Here is an 18,913-nt window from a genome sequence, read left to right as displayed (position 1 = left end):
TTGCCCCTATTATCCATTCTGCTGGAGTAATAGCATAGATCCACATCCTTGCCATGGCCTCATGGTGGGCAGAGTTTCATGACCTCTGATTTTGGCTACACGATCTGAACTGCTTCAAGCAATGGGATGTTAGCAAACCAGACACGTGCTAAGGCGTACACTCCCTGTGGTTGGGTCACATTTCTGCCGTTGCCAAGAAAACAACATTCTGAGTAGTCACTGCTCTCATTTGAGTCCGAGAATGAACCACCAGGTTAACAGCCACCCCAGTCAACAACTAAAGCAGAGTCAACTACGCTAAACCACTTTAGGGAAAACAGGGTAAAATCAGTTTTTGTTTTTGCCTCCTGCCGCTAGCCTCTACAGCCTTCACCTGCAGTCTTGTTTTCTGCCCAGGTTTCATTGCCCACATGCAATATCATATTGGTGCCAAAGGCACTTGGGAGTGTGAGCACCAGGCATGTGAACTTGTAATTGCGGGGACCTTGCCAAGACGTCAGACAGCACAGGGCACAGGAACCCATGAGTGTGGACATCCTGGAGAAATCATTACAAGGTAAGACAGATTAAGAGTGTGAGACAGAAAACACCAAAGAGAGAGAGCATGCAGATCACAGGAGGCTTCGGGGCGGGGGGCCTCCATTGATGCCTGCCTCCCAGCCCTCCGCCTGCTGTTCTGCCTGTGTTCAGGCCCTGGCTACAGCACTAAAGGCCAGTCAAATCTAAAAAGGGCTCCAAGATTTCCTGTCTGCCTGAATCTTCAGTGATTCTGCCTATCCAGGGGTGCCTGGCCTTGGCCTGGGATGGTCTGCCCTACACTAATTTATGTAAGAAAAAAATGTGTATTGTTAAATGATATTAGGGTTCTGCAGAGAAACAGAACCAACAGGATATATACTGAATATACTACGTGTGTATATGCATACACATACACACAAACAGACTGTATTAAAGCAAACAATACAATGCTATATTAATATAATTAGCATATTAATATAACATACATTATAAGTATAATGAGCTTATATTACAAAGGCTTTTAAGTTTACCCAAAAGTAAGTAGTATAATTTTTAATAGATGTCCTTTATGAGGTTAGGGAAACTCCCTAATCTGCTAGCTTAGCTAAAAAATTTTAAATTATAATGCAAATTTTCTATATTTCTTAAGATAATCATGATTTTGCCCATCATTTTTTAATGTGGTAGACTATATATAGAAAGTTTTCTAGTGACACCATTCTTGATTCTTTCATATTTTTCTTTTTCACGTACATTAAGATTGACAATATCTTTTTTAGGGATTTTTTACTTTTATATTCATGGTTGAAACAGGCTTAAACTTTTCCTTTCCTGTATTAATATTGTCAAGTTGTGATATGAAGTTGTTCTAGCCTTAAAAATATGATGGTGACTCATTGATCCTTCTTATGTATTTTCTGGAACTGTTTCTACAAGAGTAAAATTATTTGGCCTTGGTAGATTTATTAGAAATAAGCACTATAATTCTTCAGGCATGAAATTTGTGGGGAAAATTTTTATCACAGACTATTTTTTTCAGATTTTCTTTTCCATATTTAGTGAGTTTTGCTAAGTTCCTTTTTCTGACATTTACTCATTTAGCCTAAATTTTCAAATATAGTAGTAGAGAAATGCCTATATGTTTAATACACACAGTATTGAAAGTTATGAACCTTTTATCATTCTAATCTGTTCACTGGGCCTTCTTTATATATATATTTTTAAGTCTCATAGAAAGTCAAGTTTTGTAGGGCTTTCAAAGGACCAGTTTGGGATCTGTGGATCCTTTATGAAAAGGAAAAGAAGGCTGGCTGGTCTATCAGACTTTTCCCCTTGGCTGCAGTGGACTTTTTCTTTTGTCCTGCCAATATACACAAATCAATATTCAAGTTCACCAGCTTATCAAGTATTTACCTTTGAATTCCCTGTCTATTCATGTCCTGACCTGAAAATGTCATACTCTCTCCAACTTATGAGTCCATATTTTATCAAGCATCTTCAACTGTTTCTGTGGACGTTATTTTCTCAGCATCCAGTGGGCCATGTTTACAGATATGCTTTACTTTCATTCCAAAATTTCTCTAACAGACTTTGCCTGTAGTAAAACATAATTTTCTTCAACATTACTTAATTTTCCCATTCGTGTGCATGCCAGGCCCTCAGGTACTTCTATCTTAGATCATACATCCAAGTAAGTTTTAAAGCATTTTAGTATTTAAGGAGAGAAAGGTACCATGAACCAGGATTTCCAACTAATCATCTCATTGGTGTTCTGGCTCCAAGCCAGGGAAACAGTTTCGAGGTTAATATGAAGTACTTCACTTTTCTGACTTTTTCCCAGTCCTGGAGAATACATTCAGCTATCTCCACTGGGGTACCTACCCCATTACATGTCTAACACACAGCAGTTCTTATGTAGCTTTGGACAGCATCACTGTGAAATGGAAGTTGAGGAGCAGAGAACTACACCACAGTCAACAAAGAAGAACTTCTCCACAATTTGAACATGTGCTCCAGGTCACAGCATGATTTTCAAAAGCATATGTTTTAAGACATTAAAAAAAGCCCAGGCCAGAACTGGGATTCAAGTATGTAACTTAACTGCCTCCAGTAACATATTAAGGAGAAAGCACGGGGCTTGAAAGTGTGCAGTGCCAGCAGGACCAGATGGTTTGCTTAAATCACAAGCTAATAAACTTTTACTCAGAATAAGAAGGGAACAAATTATGGCTTTACCACAGATCCATTTTCTTTAAGAAAGCAAAGCCATTGGGTGCTTCAGGTGCTGGCAAGACTGCATCTTCAAGTTTCCCACCTTCTTCTGTTCCACAATCAAGAGCAAAATACTTTTTGTAATTTCCAAGATGCTTATGGAAAATCTTGTTATAGCTTTGGGAGGCTAAGAGGGTGTAAGTCTCCAAAGGGAAAAAACGATGAAAAGAAAAAAGGAATGTTACAAAATGATTATCTAGAGGCTAAACATTCACCATCATTTTTCTTTCTTTCTTTTTTTTTTTTGTTTCCAGTCAAGTAACGCCCTTCCCTTCGAAGTAGGGAAAAAGGGATGGAGAGATGAGATTTAACAACGTCCCCAGCTTTGCAATCACAGAAAGCTCACCATCAGATTTCATTTAAGAAATACACTAGTCTTCTTTATTTCTACAAAAGTCTAGATTAAGACCCACTCTGTCTTAACATTATCAAAAGGGGGGAGGACCAAACTTCTGAGTTGAGGAGCTATTTTGTATTAATGTGACCATACAAAATATATACACATATGAATTCTAGCAATCTTTCCTAACAAATTCCTTCAGGCAGCTTCACAATTACTACTAATGAGAATCTGAATTTACAGAATTATTAAAAGTGCTTTGTGCTAGTGTTTATACTAGAAATCTTTTTTCCCCAAAATGTTCTTTTCTTTTTGTCAATGCATGTTAGTTCTTTGACAAGATATATATGCAAAGTATAGCATTTTATGAGTATGTAATAGCTATAGCCATTATAATAACAATAACAATGATGGACGCAGTAATAACAGTAATAGCCCCTTGCATTATCTGAATATTGTGAGGTGTTCTAAATGCTTTACAAGTATTGTCTCATTAAATCCTCTCATTAATGCTGAGGTGCATATTAGGTATTATTATTCTCATTTTTACAGAAGAGGAAACCAGTTTAGAGAGTTTAAGTGCCTTACTCAAAGTCAGAGGAGGCAAAGATAGGATTCCATCATAGTCAGTCACACTCCACTGTAGTCACAGTTAATGCTGCTTTGCTGCAATGTATTAGTGTTTAGTCCTGAAACAGTTTTCCACAATTATATCTAAAGAGTTACCCTAAGGAGCATTGCTATGCTGTATAATTTCTGGCCACCAATTACAGTATGGGGAGGGGGATTCCTCACATCAACAAACAGTCTGGTCATGAGCTGGAGGTTCAAGGATTCAACTCAAGTCTCACACTAACTTAGCATCAGATCTGCAGGTTAAGGGCTGTCTCACCAGGCCACCTTTCACCCTACAGCGCACACTTCTGAGAGCAGCCCCAAATTCAGGTTATCACCTGTGCTTCTGACCAACCAGCTGTAGACTGAGGTTCGAATGACCTCTTCCTTGGACTTCTGATGCCAGCTGCAAATCCAGAGTGTTCTGTGCTTCCGACCAACCGGTTATATGTGAAGTTCCCAAAACATCCTCTACTCTTTAAGTTCATTCATTTGCTCCAGTGGCTCATAGAACTCAGAGACACATTTTACCTACTAGATCACTAGTTTACTTATTACAAATGATACAACTCAGGCGCAGCCAGATGGATGCATAGGTAAGGTATGTGAGAAGGGGTTCAGAGCAAAAGTCACCCTGTTAACATAACACAAAATATCTTTATCATTATCAACTCTCAGGAAATTCCAAGGCTTATGGGAGCTGTAAGCCAGGAATGCTGGACAGGACCAAGTATCTTTTTCTTACAAATCACTAATCACACATGTCCACTTTTATATCTTTCTCTTCTTCCTTTCACTCCCTTCTCTATCAACTCCCCAAAATATTTAATTCCTATCATATGGCAGGTACTATGTGTCATACACTGAAGACGTAACAGAAAAGAAAATAGACATTTTCCTATCACTCTGGAGCTTAGAGTCCGCAAGAGATAGTCATTAATAAAATTCATAAAGTGTGAATAGTGTTATAGGATGCCATGAGAACGGGAATGCTTTGCGGGCATAGAGAAAGCTTCCCAAGAGAAGCAAGGAGCAGAAGGGCAGGGAAAGGGCATTCTAGCCTACAGGCTCAATACACATCAAGTAGCCCTGAAGTGGGAAAACACATACTTACAAGGCACAATAAAGACCAAAGTGGGCCTCCCTGGTGGTGCAAGGGGTTAAGCACCGCACTATGAAGGAATCCGCAGCCTCTGCAGCACAAGCGATCCCAGCCACATGGCGAGGCAGACCTCTCCTGTCTTGACTGCTGCTCCCCTCAGCAGTGTATTTCAGTCAGTCTGCCTGTTCTGTTCCCCACTCTGTCTCTGGTGGATCTTCTTACCCCCTGCATCTCTGGCCTGTGCCCCAGCTCTTGCATGCATAAATAAATAAATCTTTAAAAAATAATAAAATAAAGACAAAAGTACCATAAGCCCTGAGAGAAGGGAAGAAGAGTGCGAATATGGCAGGAGAGGGAGGTAGGGAGCAGATGAAGAAAGAGCTTGCAAGCCATATTAAAGATCTGGCTTTTTTTCCAAAGGCACAAAGGAGAGCTGACTAAAGGATGCAGAATGTCACCGTCAGAATTAGTAAGTAACAGACCATGTAATAAGTTGAATAGAGGGGAAAGCAAAAACTGGAATAAAAAGGGAAGCAAAGACAGCATTAATGGGTTAGGATAAAGCAAAAGGAGATAAAGGGTTCAAATAATGTGGAAAAACATTCGAAGTGGGGATACTTGAGTAAGAAAGTAAAAATGACCAGAAATTGTGAGTAGAAAAGAGATGCTGTAACAAGTGAATGTGGACCAGATTTACAACAAGGTCTAGGATGTTGGAAAAGGAATGAAGTCATTGCAGGCAAAGGCCCTTGGAGAAGAAACTGATGACAGTAACACATGGCTTATCTATATAGATTCTAATATCAGTGCAACAGAAGTCTACAAAATTATAGCTGAATGGCATGAGCCTTAAAGATTTTATAAGATGGTGATAAAATAATGGTTTGAAGGTGTTAACAGGAAACGTGAAGGATGATAGCCCTACCTCGAATCCTAAGATTAAGAATAAACACATAAGCAGAAAGGGATATTGGGAGTTGCCATGGGAGAGGTCAAATTACACTTCAGGTAAAGAGGGTGAAAGATGGCTTAAGATGGAAATTAAGAATTTTTGTGTTATGGTCTGGCACAGAAAAGATTAATAAATATTTATTGAATGAGTAAAGACAGATGTATTTGTGACTTATGGAGACTTAGCAGGGAGATGTAGAAGAGAGAGTAGTCGGAGTGTTACATTAAGGCAAGAAAGTACTTAACTATATAGGGATGGTGGTGCTGTAGAGCACAGATGATTGGGGGTTCAGATTTTAGAAAAGGTCTAAAAGAATCTGGGGCAAGAGGCACAGAGAAATTGACTCCACTCAGTTCTTTGAAGAGGGTGAACAGTGTTCTTAATGGACCATAACTTCAAAATAAATCAGATGCTACCAAAGTAAGAATTGAAAATCTTTACTTTTCTTCTAATCCCCATTTGAATGCATATGACTTATATGATAGCAGTGATAATAATTTTCTATTCTCTTTATTGAAAGTAAGATATTCTAAGAGATTATTGAGATAAACTAATGGTAACAGATCCTACTTATTTCAGCAGTATATTAATTTAGGAAACATAAGGTAGGTTCCAAGTATAAGCAGGAATCACAGATACAATACTGGAAAAATAAAATGTATTTCTACAATTTAACTTTGGGAGTCACTAGATTTCATAACTTTTATACATTGCTGAATTTCTCCAATAAATCAATTCTGCCAAAGGTTTGTGAAAATTAATAAAATCACCAAACAATACTTTAAAATTAATGTGCGCTATAAGTGAGGAATTTACAGAATGTTTTTACCATCTCTCAGAATATGACTCACTTTCCCACAGAGGGCTTAACTATGCTGAATATTGCTATAAAAGCATATGGTTTATAACTATCCACACACAGCTAAGACTGACTTATAGAGAAGGTAGACTCACACTGATTGGCTGTCTTCCTTCACTGGCAACAGCCTTTAAGTTTCCAGTAATATTATGCGGTCGGAACAAATCTTCTTCAAACACTGAAGATAAATTTCAAAAGAATGGAAACATGACAATGTGAAAGAAATGCTTCCTTTTCAAGTCATCTCAGTTTTCCCTTGCTTTTTTTTAAGTCAACTCAGGAGGCTTGGGTAGATAAATCCTATAATAAGCACTCATCATTCCAAAGAAGAGCTGGAAAAATCAGACACCAATAAAAGGTGGGTACACATTTTCAAAAGCAAAACAAATGTGCTCCTGTTGCTCTGATGCTTATCTTGTGTCACTTAGGTTGGAAGTGGCTTTAGACAGGGCAATGTCGACATTGCTGTTAATTCTATGTTGGTGAGTTTTCAAAACAGCATTAAAATAAAAAATATAAGTATCAAGTAAATAACGACTGTTTTTTCAGAAGACTGCTATTTGATAAATATCTTCTGTAATTTGTCTATTTCACCAACAGGTTGTACTAGAATCAAGTAAAACAAAAACAGTAATCACTTCTTGGGGCCACATAAACTGCATGGCTCTTCTCTACTTCTGAAAGAAAGGACAGAAATAATCAAACTAACATATTTTCTTTCTGTACAGTGTTGTACAAGGATGCGGCAACCATCATTTTACACATTCACGCATCGGGGTCTAAGATGTCTTTATATTTCATTACGGTTTGGGATAAATGAGTATTTCAAGAAAAGATGTGCAAATAGAAGTGGAATGACAGGACAACAGGATAACGTGTTAGGTGGACTATATAAGTTATCCACATTTTGAAAGGAAATTTCCTTCTTCCTTGAAATTATTTGGTCATTGCAAATGGAGAAAACATTAATTGTATTTTATTACAAAAACAGCAACTCAGGCCTCCCTGGTGGCAAACGGGGTTAAAACGCAGCCTATGAAACTTCTGCAGCTTCTTTTTTTTTTTTTTAATTTTCTAGAGGCATGTCTTATTTATTTATCTATTTGTTTGTTTGTTTGTTTGGTTTATACATGCACTGGGTACAGTCAGAAGCCGGGAGGGTGAGAGAATTCACCAGAGCCAGAGCAGGGAGCAGAACAGGCAGAAGGACCGAAGTACACTGCTGAGGGGAGCAGCGGGAGGCAGGAGAGGTCTGCGCGCCATGTGGGACCCTCCTCCAGTGGCCGGGGAGCAGCCGGGGATCGAACCGGCGCCGCAGAGGCCGCAGGCAGCTTCGCAACCCAGCGCTCAACCGCTGCGCCACCTGGGAGGCCCAGAAACTTCTGCAGCTTCTGTAGCATGAGTTCAATCCCTGGCCAGGGAGCAACCCACGTGGTGCAGCAGACCTCTCCTGACTCCCCCACTGCTCCCCTCAGCAGTGTATTTCAGTCAATCTGCTTGTTATGTTCCCCACTCTGTCTCTGGTGAATCCTCTCACCCCCCACACCTCTGGCCTGTACCCCAGCTCTTGTATGCATAAATAAATAAATCTTAAAAAAAAAAAAAAACAAAAACAGTAACTCACTAGCGTAAAGTCACCAACAAACAACAGAGTATTTAGGCTTGAGCCCTCTGTGTAAGAACAAATTAACATTAAGAAAAAAAAAAAAAACCTTTCTTCTTTTTTAAACCCAGCAATTTCATTCCTAAGGCATCTACCCAAAGGATACAAAAACATTAATTCAAAAGGATACCTGTACCCATATGTTTATTACAGCACTATTTAGAATAGGTAAGATAAAGGAAACAACGCAAATGTTCAAAAATAGATGACTGGATCAAAAAGATGTGATATATACACACAATGGAATACTATTCAGCAATCAAAAAAGATAAACTTTCCTCTTTCCTTAAGTTTTCAATAACAAAAAATTTATTTTTATTAGTTAATAAAATTTTAACTAGAAATTTTAATTTTTTTCACCTGCAATACTGGAAAAAATAAAACAACCCACTGAATAGGGTGTTATTTCCGTAATTAAAGACATTTAGTGGTGAAAACACACATTGTCTCAATATAACTCTTATAAAAAAACACTGTTATGGAGATGACAGTTATCTGACCTTGTCAGTCAAAGGAGAAAAGTAAAAGAGAAGATTAAATTTCTGGCAACCCAAGGGTACAAAGAGAAAACTCATAAGCATCATGTGAGTATAAGTATGTGGGGGTGTGCGCGCACACGCACACACAGACGGCTATTTATTTTGGCCGTAATAATAAGGTTCAACATTTGTATACTGCTTTTAAACATTACCAGAAACAGTGGGGTAATGATTTTCTTCATACAGGTAAAGACTACAGAGGCTTTTTAGAAAGATTATGGGACTTAGTGTAAATCACAAGTAATAAATAGAAGAAATAAGATCGCTTGACTTTTGGTTCATTGCACTTTATACTAGTCCTTATTGCCCCTTTATTCAATCAAATATATGAAAATAAGAGGAAGGAAAAATGAGTGCCAAAATAGACCTTGGGACATGCCACACACAAACTGTTATACAGGATAAATCCTGCTATGTATATTTCTCTGGGAAAAATATGTTTCCTAGAAAACATCTAGAAAGGTGCAGCCAAGGAGAACATAAACTGCATATAAAAATCAGTGGGAAGCCATCTGGCTCTCATGACTTCACCTTCAGCCATATCTTGGATGACTGCTTCTATCGTCAATAACTTGGTTTATCAAACTTCTCAGTAGGAGATAACAGAATAAGGGCCAAACACCCCACGAATTCATTACAAGCAAACTAAACATCATCTGTTATAGATGTGCCACAAAGATTCCAAAAGTGCTTCCCAGAGAAGTAGTGGCTATGCAGCTTAGACAGGAGCATAAAAACATGTCTACTTTGAAAACCAGTATCTGCAGACTGCTGGCACTCATTTCTGTGGTTTAATTTTGGGGTATGCCAAGGTTTTATTTCTTTTCCACTGCAGCTTAATTTTTTCATTTGATTATAGCTTCTGAAAACATAGATGTGGTCCTTCTGTTGCATAAAAAGTGAAAAATCAACCCTAAATTTAGAGACATAGATATTTCCTGAACTTCAAGAACAAGATAATCGTGCACTACATAATATTTTTTTTAAGAGTAATAAGTTACGACAACAAAAAAGACAAACACAAAAGCATTATTTAAAGATTTTTTTTGTTCACATAATCACATGTGGTTATTTACTGGAGACTTCAGTTTTCCTTCAGAATTTCTTTAGCTGTTGTCTACTGACACCATCTGGCTATATTATAGGGGAAGTTACAGTGGCTAGAGCTATTGCCAAATCAATTTTCTAATTTTATGCAATGGGAAATTTTAAAAAATACAAAAAAAAAAGTAAGGACAAAGGAATCTAAGGATACTTAGCTTTATCCTCCGTAATACACAGAATGAAAGAAAAAAATTATTAACACAAGCTCATGCCATTGACTTATAATGATTCCAGCTATTCCTCATTCTCACCTTTATCACATGTAAATCTGTATTTTTATTACCATATTATTTATAAAGTTTTGTTTCAAGGATACCGAACAAAAAGATATTTTTAATGGCTTTATGTGTTCAAAAAGAAAATTTATGCTGCTACCTTTTCCCTTGTTATTCCTCAAGATGTTAGTTAGCATTTTGGTCCTTTATTAAGAGTTTTAGTAAAACTGTAAGCTCTTCTTTTGCTTGTTTAATACAAAGATGAGATGATTATTTTGAAACAGCACCCAGCATAACTAGATAACATTTTAAATAGTAAAACGTAGTTTAAAAACTTAACTACAGTTACTGAAAGTAGAAAAATATCATTTAAACCACACAAATCAGCCTTGAGATTACAGATTTTAGTTGTCAGTTATTCTTATTACCAAGATTCAGAATCTAATTTTACTAAAGGAGCTAAAAATTACAAGGAGAAATTGAAAGAGTTTTAAAATCACAGTGAGAGTTTCATTTGCCATCTGATTCCACATTTGTGAAGGTGGCTACAACATTCACAGGCAGTTTCAATTTTTGAACATTCATTCTCTGAGACATTTGAGTTTTGAAGGCTATGTTATTTGAACACATTTGAGTAATTTCCATTAATAAGTGGAATGAAATGCAGAATAATATTGGGTTGCCATTACTACAGACTATATCATTCCTTTAACTTAAAACCCATTTCATACATCTTTCTAAGATCAAAAGAAGGAGAAGTCTAAACATGGAGATTTCTGCAATGGCAGGGTACAGCCATTTAACTTCTTCTTTCAACAAGCCAGAGATGGCAGAAGTCTCTTTGAAGTGGCAGCCCTGTTGGCCTTTGAAGTCCCTTGTCAATTGCAGAATGGCTCTGGTGGGGTTTGTTTTGTAACCAGCTGTCACCATGAAGGCAGACATGACGTATTTCCAGCAGTCTCACTTCGGGGTCTGTCAAGTGACTGATTTCATAACCAGTCACCATAACAAAGGAGATTCAAACTCATTGACACTGGAGCAAGAGTCTACAATGAAACTTACTAGGTTCCTCTTGACAGAGTTTGATTTAAACACTGAACTGATTACACAATGGCAAAAAGAAACTGACTGTGAATTTAACTGTCACGTATCAGATCCTTGGAACATTAAAAATGTACTTTCCATATTTTTATCAATAAAATTGTCTCACTAATAACATCTTTTTAAAAATGAAATATCTTTCTAAGATATTTGAAATATCTTAAATATTTCATAGACCAAAAATGAAGACTTCTGCAGAAATCACTACGCTGCTTTAAAAACACCAATTGGACTTTCTTATAAACTGAATGACTGTATAGTTCTGAGAAACATATTTATCTATAATGCTCAACAACTCACCTGAAAAATCCCCATCACTACTGACAATCAGTTTAAAGCTTACAAGGTTAAGTAAAATAAAAAAAAGAATTTAAGATATGTTAAGAAACTTTTATAAACTATAAATGTAGCCCATCATAGCACGATATAAAAGGAAATAATCTTAATAATATTATAAATCAATTTATAAAATGGAGAGAGATAAGACAAAACTTGAGTTTGCCAATGATGAGATGTATTAGTCCCACTAGATGGAAATAAAGTAGGATGTTTGTATAGATTTGATCACAGTTTATGTATTTTCTGTAGAATATTTTGAATTTTTACATGTCTTTATGGACATAGCTTGTTTCTATTTCAGTACTGAAGCCTAGATGCTACCAAAGACTTTCAACTAGCTCCTGCTACCAGTGACAAGTTCAGTGACAGTGGGGATAGAGAGCTGCACATCAATCCTATGAGACATAGAGTCCTCTATTTTCCACTAAAGGACAGGTCGGGAATGACAATAATTTCTACATTTTATTTTCCCATCTGGCTACCACACATTAAAATCAAGCACTAAACACAAGTTGCTTTCAAATAAATATCTATTCCAATTCTTTAAATCTACAATTCAGAAGTTGACTTTTTCTGGTCAAAGACAGTATTTCTTCAAAGTGCTTTGTAAAGGAATTACAACAAAGGATAAAAACATTACAATTCAAAATATTTCAGTGATGACTTTAAAAATCATAAAATTTCTATTAAACTTTAAAGTTCAGTAAATAAAGCAATGCTGCAGTTATTAGGGGTACAAACATTCAGGAAGTCAGACTCAGACTCCATTTATTTATTCCTTCATTCATTCAATAAATACTTATTGAATACCACTATGTACCAGGTATGACAGAGAGTATTAAGGACAGAACAAAAAACAAGACATAGCTCCTACCCTCAGAAGTTGCCTTTCTATTAGAGAAGCGAGAGTCAGTTCTTTTAAAGTGATAGATAATAATGATTGCATAAATAATAAAATAAATAGTACAGGGTGCTGCTGAAGAACATGGCGGAGACACACACCTCAGACTTGGAAAATTAGAAGTGGTTTTATGGAAGGAGAAGTAGAACTTATCCAGACAAGAAGAGAGGGTAAAGATGAAGACATTGCTTTATACTAAAGGAAGGTATAATTTCATGTATTTACAAAAATTAATTCATATAATATGCAGTTTTTACTTATTTGAAAGGAAATGAATAATGAAATCACAATTTGCAAGTGATGAAACCATAATTCTAGCAAGGCCTCTAACTCCAAAACCCACATTCCCACCGACTATGTCATCAAGCTTCCTTAAGTTCTAGAGTGGTCTTCCAAACTACAGAAGCATAGTTTAAACTCTTTGTGCCTAAACCAATGCTTCTGCCTTTCTTGGACTTGATTCCCCTAATAGTCACTAAGCTAAATTTCAGCTCAGTAGGGTTAGAGTCTTTTCTCAGATGAGATAAAACAAAACAAACAAAACAAAAATCCTGGGAGAAAAACTAGTTTGAAGGTAGGAATCAAACCTCTGGATTTAGATGACTTCAGGTTGAAATGTCAATGACGTATTATAGTAAAGATATGGAGTAGACTGTTGTCACTTAGTTTGAATCTCAGAAAAAGAACTGAGCTGAAAATGTAAGTCTGACGTGGTGATCATTCTACTACGGATAACATAGCTAACATTTCTTTAGCATAACTTCTTGTTCTTATTGTAATACAATTTTTTTCCCTCATGCTTTCTTTCTCATCTCAGAAAATGGAACCACCACCTTCCCAGTGGTCCAGCAAGAAATCGGAGGGCCACCTTTGTTTTCTCTTTCATCTTTACCTATACGTGTATCCACCAAATCTTGTTAGATCTATTTCCAAAGACATTCTAAACCCATCAGCTTTCCTCTGTCTCCACTGTCACTAAGTAATTGACTCAGTCACTGCCCAATCTTCCCAACCTATTTTATTGTTCATATGATTTGAATTATTGGAATTCACATTTTTTAAAATATGCAAGTAAAAACTTTCAAAACTGGGGAAAATGAATACTAAATGTAATCTTTATAAAGGCTCAACCTATAATTTTCTAGTAAATCACAGGTAAGACTTCATAATCTTCGATCAAGAATTTATATTTAACATACAAGCCAAATTACATCAAAATGGTAATTTGAAAAAATGAGTATCGCTATCAAAAATGAACTTTTAAAAGAAAAATCAAAACCCATATGCAAATGTTAGTTATATTGTGAGGATGTACCATTATCGGTACTCAAAACATCAAAAAGTTCATTCTGGGAACAGATATAAATCCAGCTTACTGAGGCTCAAGAAAAAGCCCTATTGAGGGGAGAGCCCAAGGGACTATGGTGACGGTTCAAGGGTGATGTGTGGGTGGGAGTTCTATAGGGATTATACCTGAGGGAAGAAATTAAATATTGTACAAAAATGACCAACAATGTAAGAAAATAAAGCCATAATGCTTAAAAAAAAAAAAAGGCAAAAAACAAGGCCCTATTACATGCCAAAGGAATTTTTTAAACCTTTAATTACAGCAGGTATAGCTGCAAATAGCTCCTTCGAAAAATAAATTCACTCTCAAATACTATCAGTGAAGATTAAAACATTCTCTTCAAGTGCCAATAGAAAAAGCATTTAAGCTTACAGCAACTCTGCTAAACTAAGGATATTGCCTCCTACTTCCAGGCAGTTCTGAGATTTGTGTAAGAAAACAAATTTTACTTGATGTCATTTTAAGAAAATGGGCTCTCACATTCAACAAAAACACAAAATCTGCCAAAATGTGAGCAGAGAGAAGTTTTAGAAGAAGAAAATCCAACATGGGAGAGGAAGGAAAAAAGCAAAAGTAAAAGGAGCCCTTGATTTTTCCTCATAGGATTATTCACTTTCATCTCTGCATTTGCCAGCAGAGCTTAGAGGACATCTTCCTAGTAGATCATTACATTGCTTCTCGACACGTGGAGCCTGGGTTCAATCTGGAGCAGCCTGTGCTAGGAATAAGGAAACTAGGAGGCTGCGCTCCCCAAATTATAGAGTTATGTGAACCACTGGCAAATCAATAAAATTTGAGAAGAAAAAAACAAAGAAACTAAGGGGATCCTTTAAGAATATAGGAAAGGTATCAAGAAATGTTTTCCACTGGGAGGACTATATTTTATTTTTGTAAGAGTATGGTTCCCAAACAATTTTCCTTTGCTCTTTAAGAAATCAAAACAATTGTCTCAGAGGCTAAATTGTGCCAAAAGGCAGATAATTTTTGGGCCTGAGAAAGATAGTAAGAATAGTGTTCTTAGCCAAAAGCTTCACCCATTTAAGATATTTCAAATAAACATTTGTAATTACCTTAGTAAATGCAATTAACACACCTAAGTAAAATCATCAGTTCAGAAGACATAAAAATATAAAAATAAGCAAAGAAGAGAAAAATAGTACAGGAAGGGATAAAAGGGCATACTGCCTCAGAGGAACAAACATAAAAGCAGCTTCTTCATACCTTAAGCCACTTAAAGCCCAAATGACTGGTCTCATGCATTATTTCACTCAACAGCTTCAGATAGGCAGTGAGTAGCAGAATGGTGGAAAACAAGATAAAGAGGAAAGAGAGAAAGAAAAAAGCATGCAATTAAAGGCAAATTATATATAGCTACTTTGGAAAACTGTTTGGCAGTTTCTTAAAAAGTTAAATATAGTCTTACCATACAATGCAGCAAAAACACTCCCAGGTATTAAACATAAAATATATGTTATACAAAAACCTACACATCAATGTTTATATATTTAATTATTCATAATTACTCATAATTGGAAGCAATAGAGCTTTTCTTCAATAGGTGAAGGAATAAACAAAACTGTAGCACATCCATACAAAGGACTGTTATTCAGAGATACAACAAAGGAACCATCAGGCTACAAAAGACAAGGAAGAGTTGAAAATGCAGTGGCTAAATCAAAGTACTTCAATCACACACACTGTATGATTCCACCTATATGAAATTCTGAAAAAGGCAAAACTAGAAACAGGAAAAAGTCAGGAATTGGGGAGATAGATGAAGAATGAAGACCTGGAGCAGAGCAGATTTTTAAGGCAGTGAAATGATTCTGTGTGATACTGCAGTGGTTCTCGCCTGAAATTATACATATTTGGCAAGACCCACAGAAAGCACCACACAGAGAGTGAACTGAAATATAAAGTATGGACTACCTACTAATCATATATCAATGCTAGTTCATTGATTTTAACAATGCAAGATGTTGATATCAGGCAAAAATGCAGGTGGAGGAAGGAGTATATGGGAACCCTGTACTTTCTGCTTAACTTTTCTGTAAACTAAAATACTGCTCTAAGAAAAGTAACTTAGACTCAAAAAAGCAAGACACAACCAGTTCATACAATAATAACTTTAAAAAGAACAGAGAACAGTCTATATGCCATAATATGTCTTATTTTTTAAATAAACTTTTTTTAGTTGTTTTATTATGATATATTATGAATTGCCAAAAGTGGTATATGATCTCCGAGCACAAGACTTGTCACTAAATAGTCCCAACACACAAATCTTTTCAGAAAGAAAAGGAGGGGAAATATTTTGGAAACAAAGAATACAAAGAAGGTAAAATCAGAATAAAAAAACCCTCTCTTAACTTAGAATAACTGCCACCATCTCTTCTGTGAATTTCTTCACTACCCAAGCTCTTAAATTGTACATTAGGAAATATTTAAAGAGAAAAGACAAGGTATTTATCTAGCAACAGGGCACTGAAAAACACTCATTCTGTGAAATGATCAATTTTCCCTTCAGTTTTGCTGATAAATTTCAGTTTTTCTTTCTATACTCACCACTAACGAAACTATATACTCACATATCACACCTTATGAGGGACACCCTTATGATACATACTACAGTACCTGCCTCCTTGCTATGCAGCTACCTTAACTGACAAGAGCACAGGTAGTCTATGAAGATGGTTCCCCAAAAGATTCATATTATCCTCTTACTGAATTCTTTTTACTGGTTAGCATTTACATTTCTCCAATAAACACAGACAGGAAATAATCACTGAAAAATTAAATGGTACAAAGCTTTGCGTGAGAGAGATTCAACCTCACAACACACTCTCAAGGGAATCAAGATTAGAGCCTTCACTTGCTAAAACTATTTCTTCCATTCACACCCCCCATCTTTGGCTATTTTTTTTAATACCCTTTCAAAGCAAGGGTATAGGGGTCTAAAAAAATGCAGAAATATATATAAAGTAAGTGCCCCAAATAGCAGCAGTGGAACTCTTTAACAAGTCACCTCACAGCTGCAAAATGCTGATCAAGTACTCCAAAGTGTGGTGATGTCTATGTCCTTTGTATATGCTATTAACCGTAAGCTGTTAAAATTTTAAGTGCTCTTTGGAACAAGAGCACAGTCTAAAATAAACTATCTGCTGTTTAAAATTAACATCTTCAACACAGAAATGTTGTGTTTTCCCTTTCCATTTAAAAATCAAGATGTGGGGTCTCCCTGGTGGCGCAAGGAGTTAAGACGCAACCTATGAGGCTGTCTACAGCCTCTGCAGCATGAATTCAATCCCTAGCCAGCCAGGGAGCAACCCATGAGGCGCAGCAGACCTGTCCTGACTCACCCGCTGCTTCCCTCAGCAGTGTACTTCAGTCAATCTGCCTGTTCTGTTCCCCACCCTGTCTGTGGTGAATCCTCTCACCCCCCCACAGTTCTGGCCTATACCCTAGTTCTTGTATGCATAAATAAATAAATCTTAAAAAAAAAAAAAACAGAATGTAAAATATCTCAGTAATATTTAAAAAAATAAAAATCAGATGCATGATCATGTACTATATACATAAAAATTAAATCAGCCTTAAATTATTAATGCCAATGTCTCTGCATGAACATGTCAATTCTTATACAACTATATTTTAATTTTTATTTAATTCTAGATCTTACACTTGATGAAGTGCTTCTGAAATCCTACAAACACAGATTATGTATTGTTTACCTAACCTATACTAGTTGGGTGTTACCTTCACTTAACCAGCAGCATTGCCAGTAACTATATAAAATCGCAGACCTGTTTTTCAGCATTGGTCCTGGCTGATTCCTCTTGTGCGAGCACCATTTCTCGCTCTGCAGTTATCTGTACACTTTCTCTTAGTGCTTCTTCCAGTTCTTCAATCCTGTCATCCTTCTTACGGAGACTGTCCTGGAAAACGATGGAAGACGGGTGAAGTAGACTAGTTAATTAAACCAAGGAGAGCCTATTTATCAAGAAAGGGCTATCTGTTTAGACACGTTCTTCCCTTCAGAACTAAACCCAGACCAAAAAGATAGCTTCGCAGAGGAAAGAACGAAACAAGAGAAGAAAGAAGAAAGTTGAAGAAGTATATTATTAAAAGCAAAGGGTCAAGTTAGTGAAGCAAGAAAAACTCTTGATAAACTTGATCTCTAAAACAGAGAGAATAAAACTGTTGGTGTTAGGTAGCACAGGTTGCAAGGGCTTGGTTATGTGAAATCACAAAGCTGTTTTTGAATGACTTTCTAAACTGGACTTAAAGTCATCTTGGATGATGCCTAAGTAAATGGACTGAATAATAAAGCATTCTCTTTCCCTGCAAAGTTAAGGAAATAAAAAAGTTAAGTACACAGCATGATCTTTCAGATTATATGCTTCATATAGACAATTTTTGACAAAGTCATTTTTATAAATGAAAAAGAAGATGCTTCCTGATGAATTTCAAAAAGCAATGTTTCTAGCAACATATGAAAAAACTAAAAATATGAAAATGGAATACCAATGACCCATTTGTTTAAGGACGAGTAATTCCATTAGCTGAGCAATGCCCACTATTCTGCACAAGTTTAACACTAACTTTTGGGTAAGTGAATCTAGATTTCTATTAGAAAGACAAACAAAATCCTACAAGACTTTAAGATCATTTGAGACAGAAGATCTTAAAATAAGAAGGATAAAGGAAGCAGAGTTTTAACAGGATGAAATATTGGATTCATCAAGTTATTATAAGCATTTCCTTCTTAAATTGTAACAGAAGAATAACAATGAAGTACTGCCTTTGATTAACATATAAAACAAAACAAAAAAAACCCAACAAATAAACAAGATTTGCTATACCATTCCCCACTTGGAGAATACTTGTATCATTAAAAGACATCCAAAGGAATTTTTCTTTTATCTATTCAATTCTCATTTAATTATATTGTGGCTTTACTTTTTTATGTGCAAGGTTTAAGAAAGTCCCTTTGACAAATCTGTCAAAAAAAAAATGAGATTTTGCTCCTGAATTTGTGGAGAAAA

General features: G+C 36.2%; 1 protein-coding gene across 7 annotated transcripts in view; it reads right to left on the bottom strand.

The window, feature by feature from the left end:
- Positions 1-18,913, bottom strand: part of ERC1 (ELKS/RAB6-interacting/CAST family member 1) — a 302,352-nt gene that overhangs the window by 132,816 nt on the left and 150,623 nt on the right. For all 7 annotated transcript variants that reach the window (XR_008552294.1, XM_037514597.2, XM_054696560.1 and 4 more), the window contains one exon: positions 17,672-17,803. Coding sequence is in view for 6 of the 7 variants with exons in the window: in XM_037514597.2 (XP_037370494.1) it covers positions 17,672-17,803 (132 nt within the window). In the remaining variant the exon portion in view is untranslated. The remainder of the gene's footprint in view (positions 1-17,671; positions 17,804-18,913) is intronic.

The sequence above is a fragment of the Talpa occidentalis genome, unplaced genomic scaffold, assembly GCF_014898055.3.
Source record: "Talpa occidentalis isolate TD23 unplaced genomic scaffold, MPIMG_talOcc4v2.1 talOcc4.16, whole genome shotgun sequence".
In the NCBI taxonomy this organism is placed as follows: Eukaryota; Metazoa; Chordata; class Mammalia; order Eulipotyphla; family Talpidae; genus Talpa; species Talpa occidentalis.
This window is presented reverse-complemented; position numbering and strand designations above follow the sequence as displayed.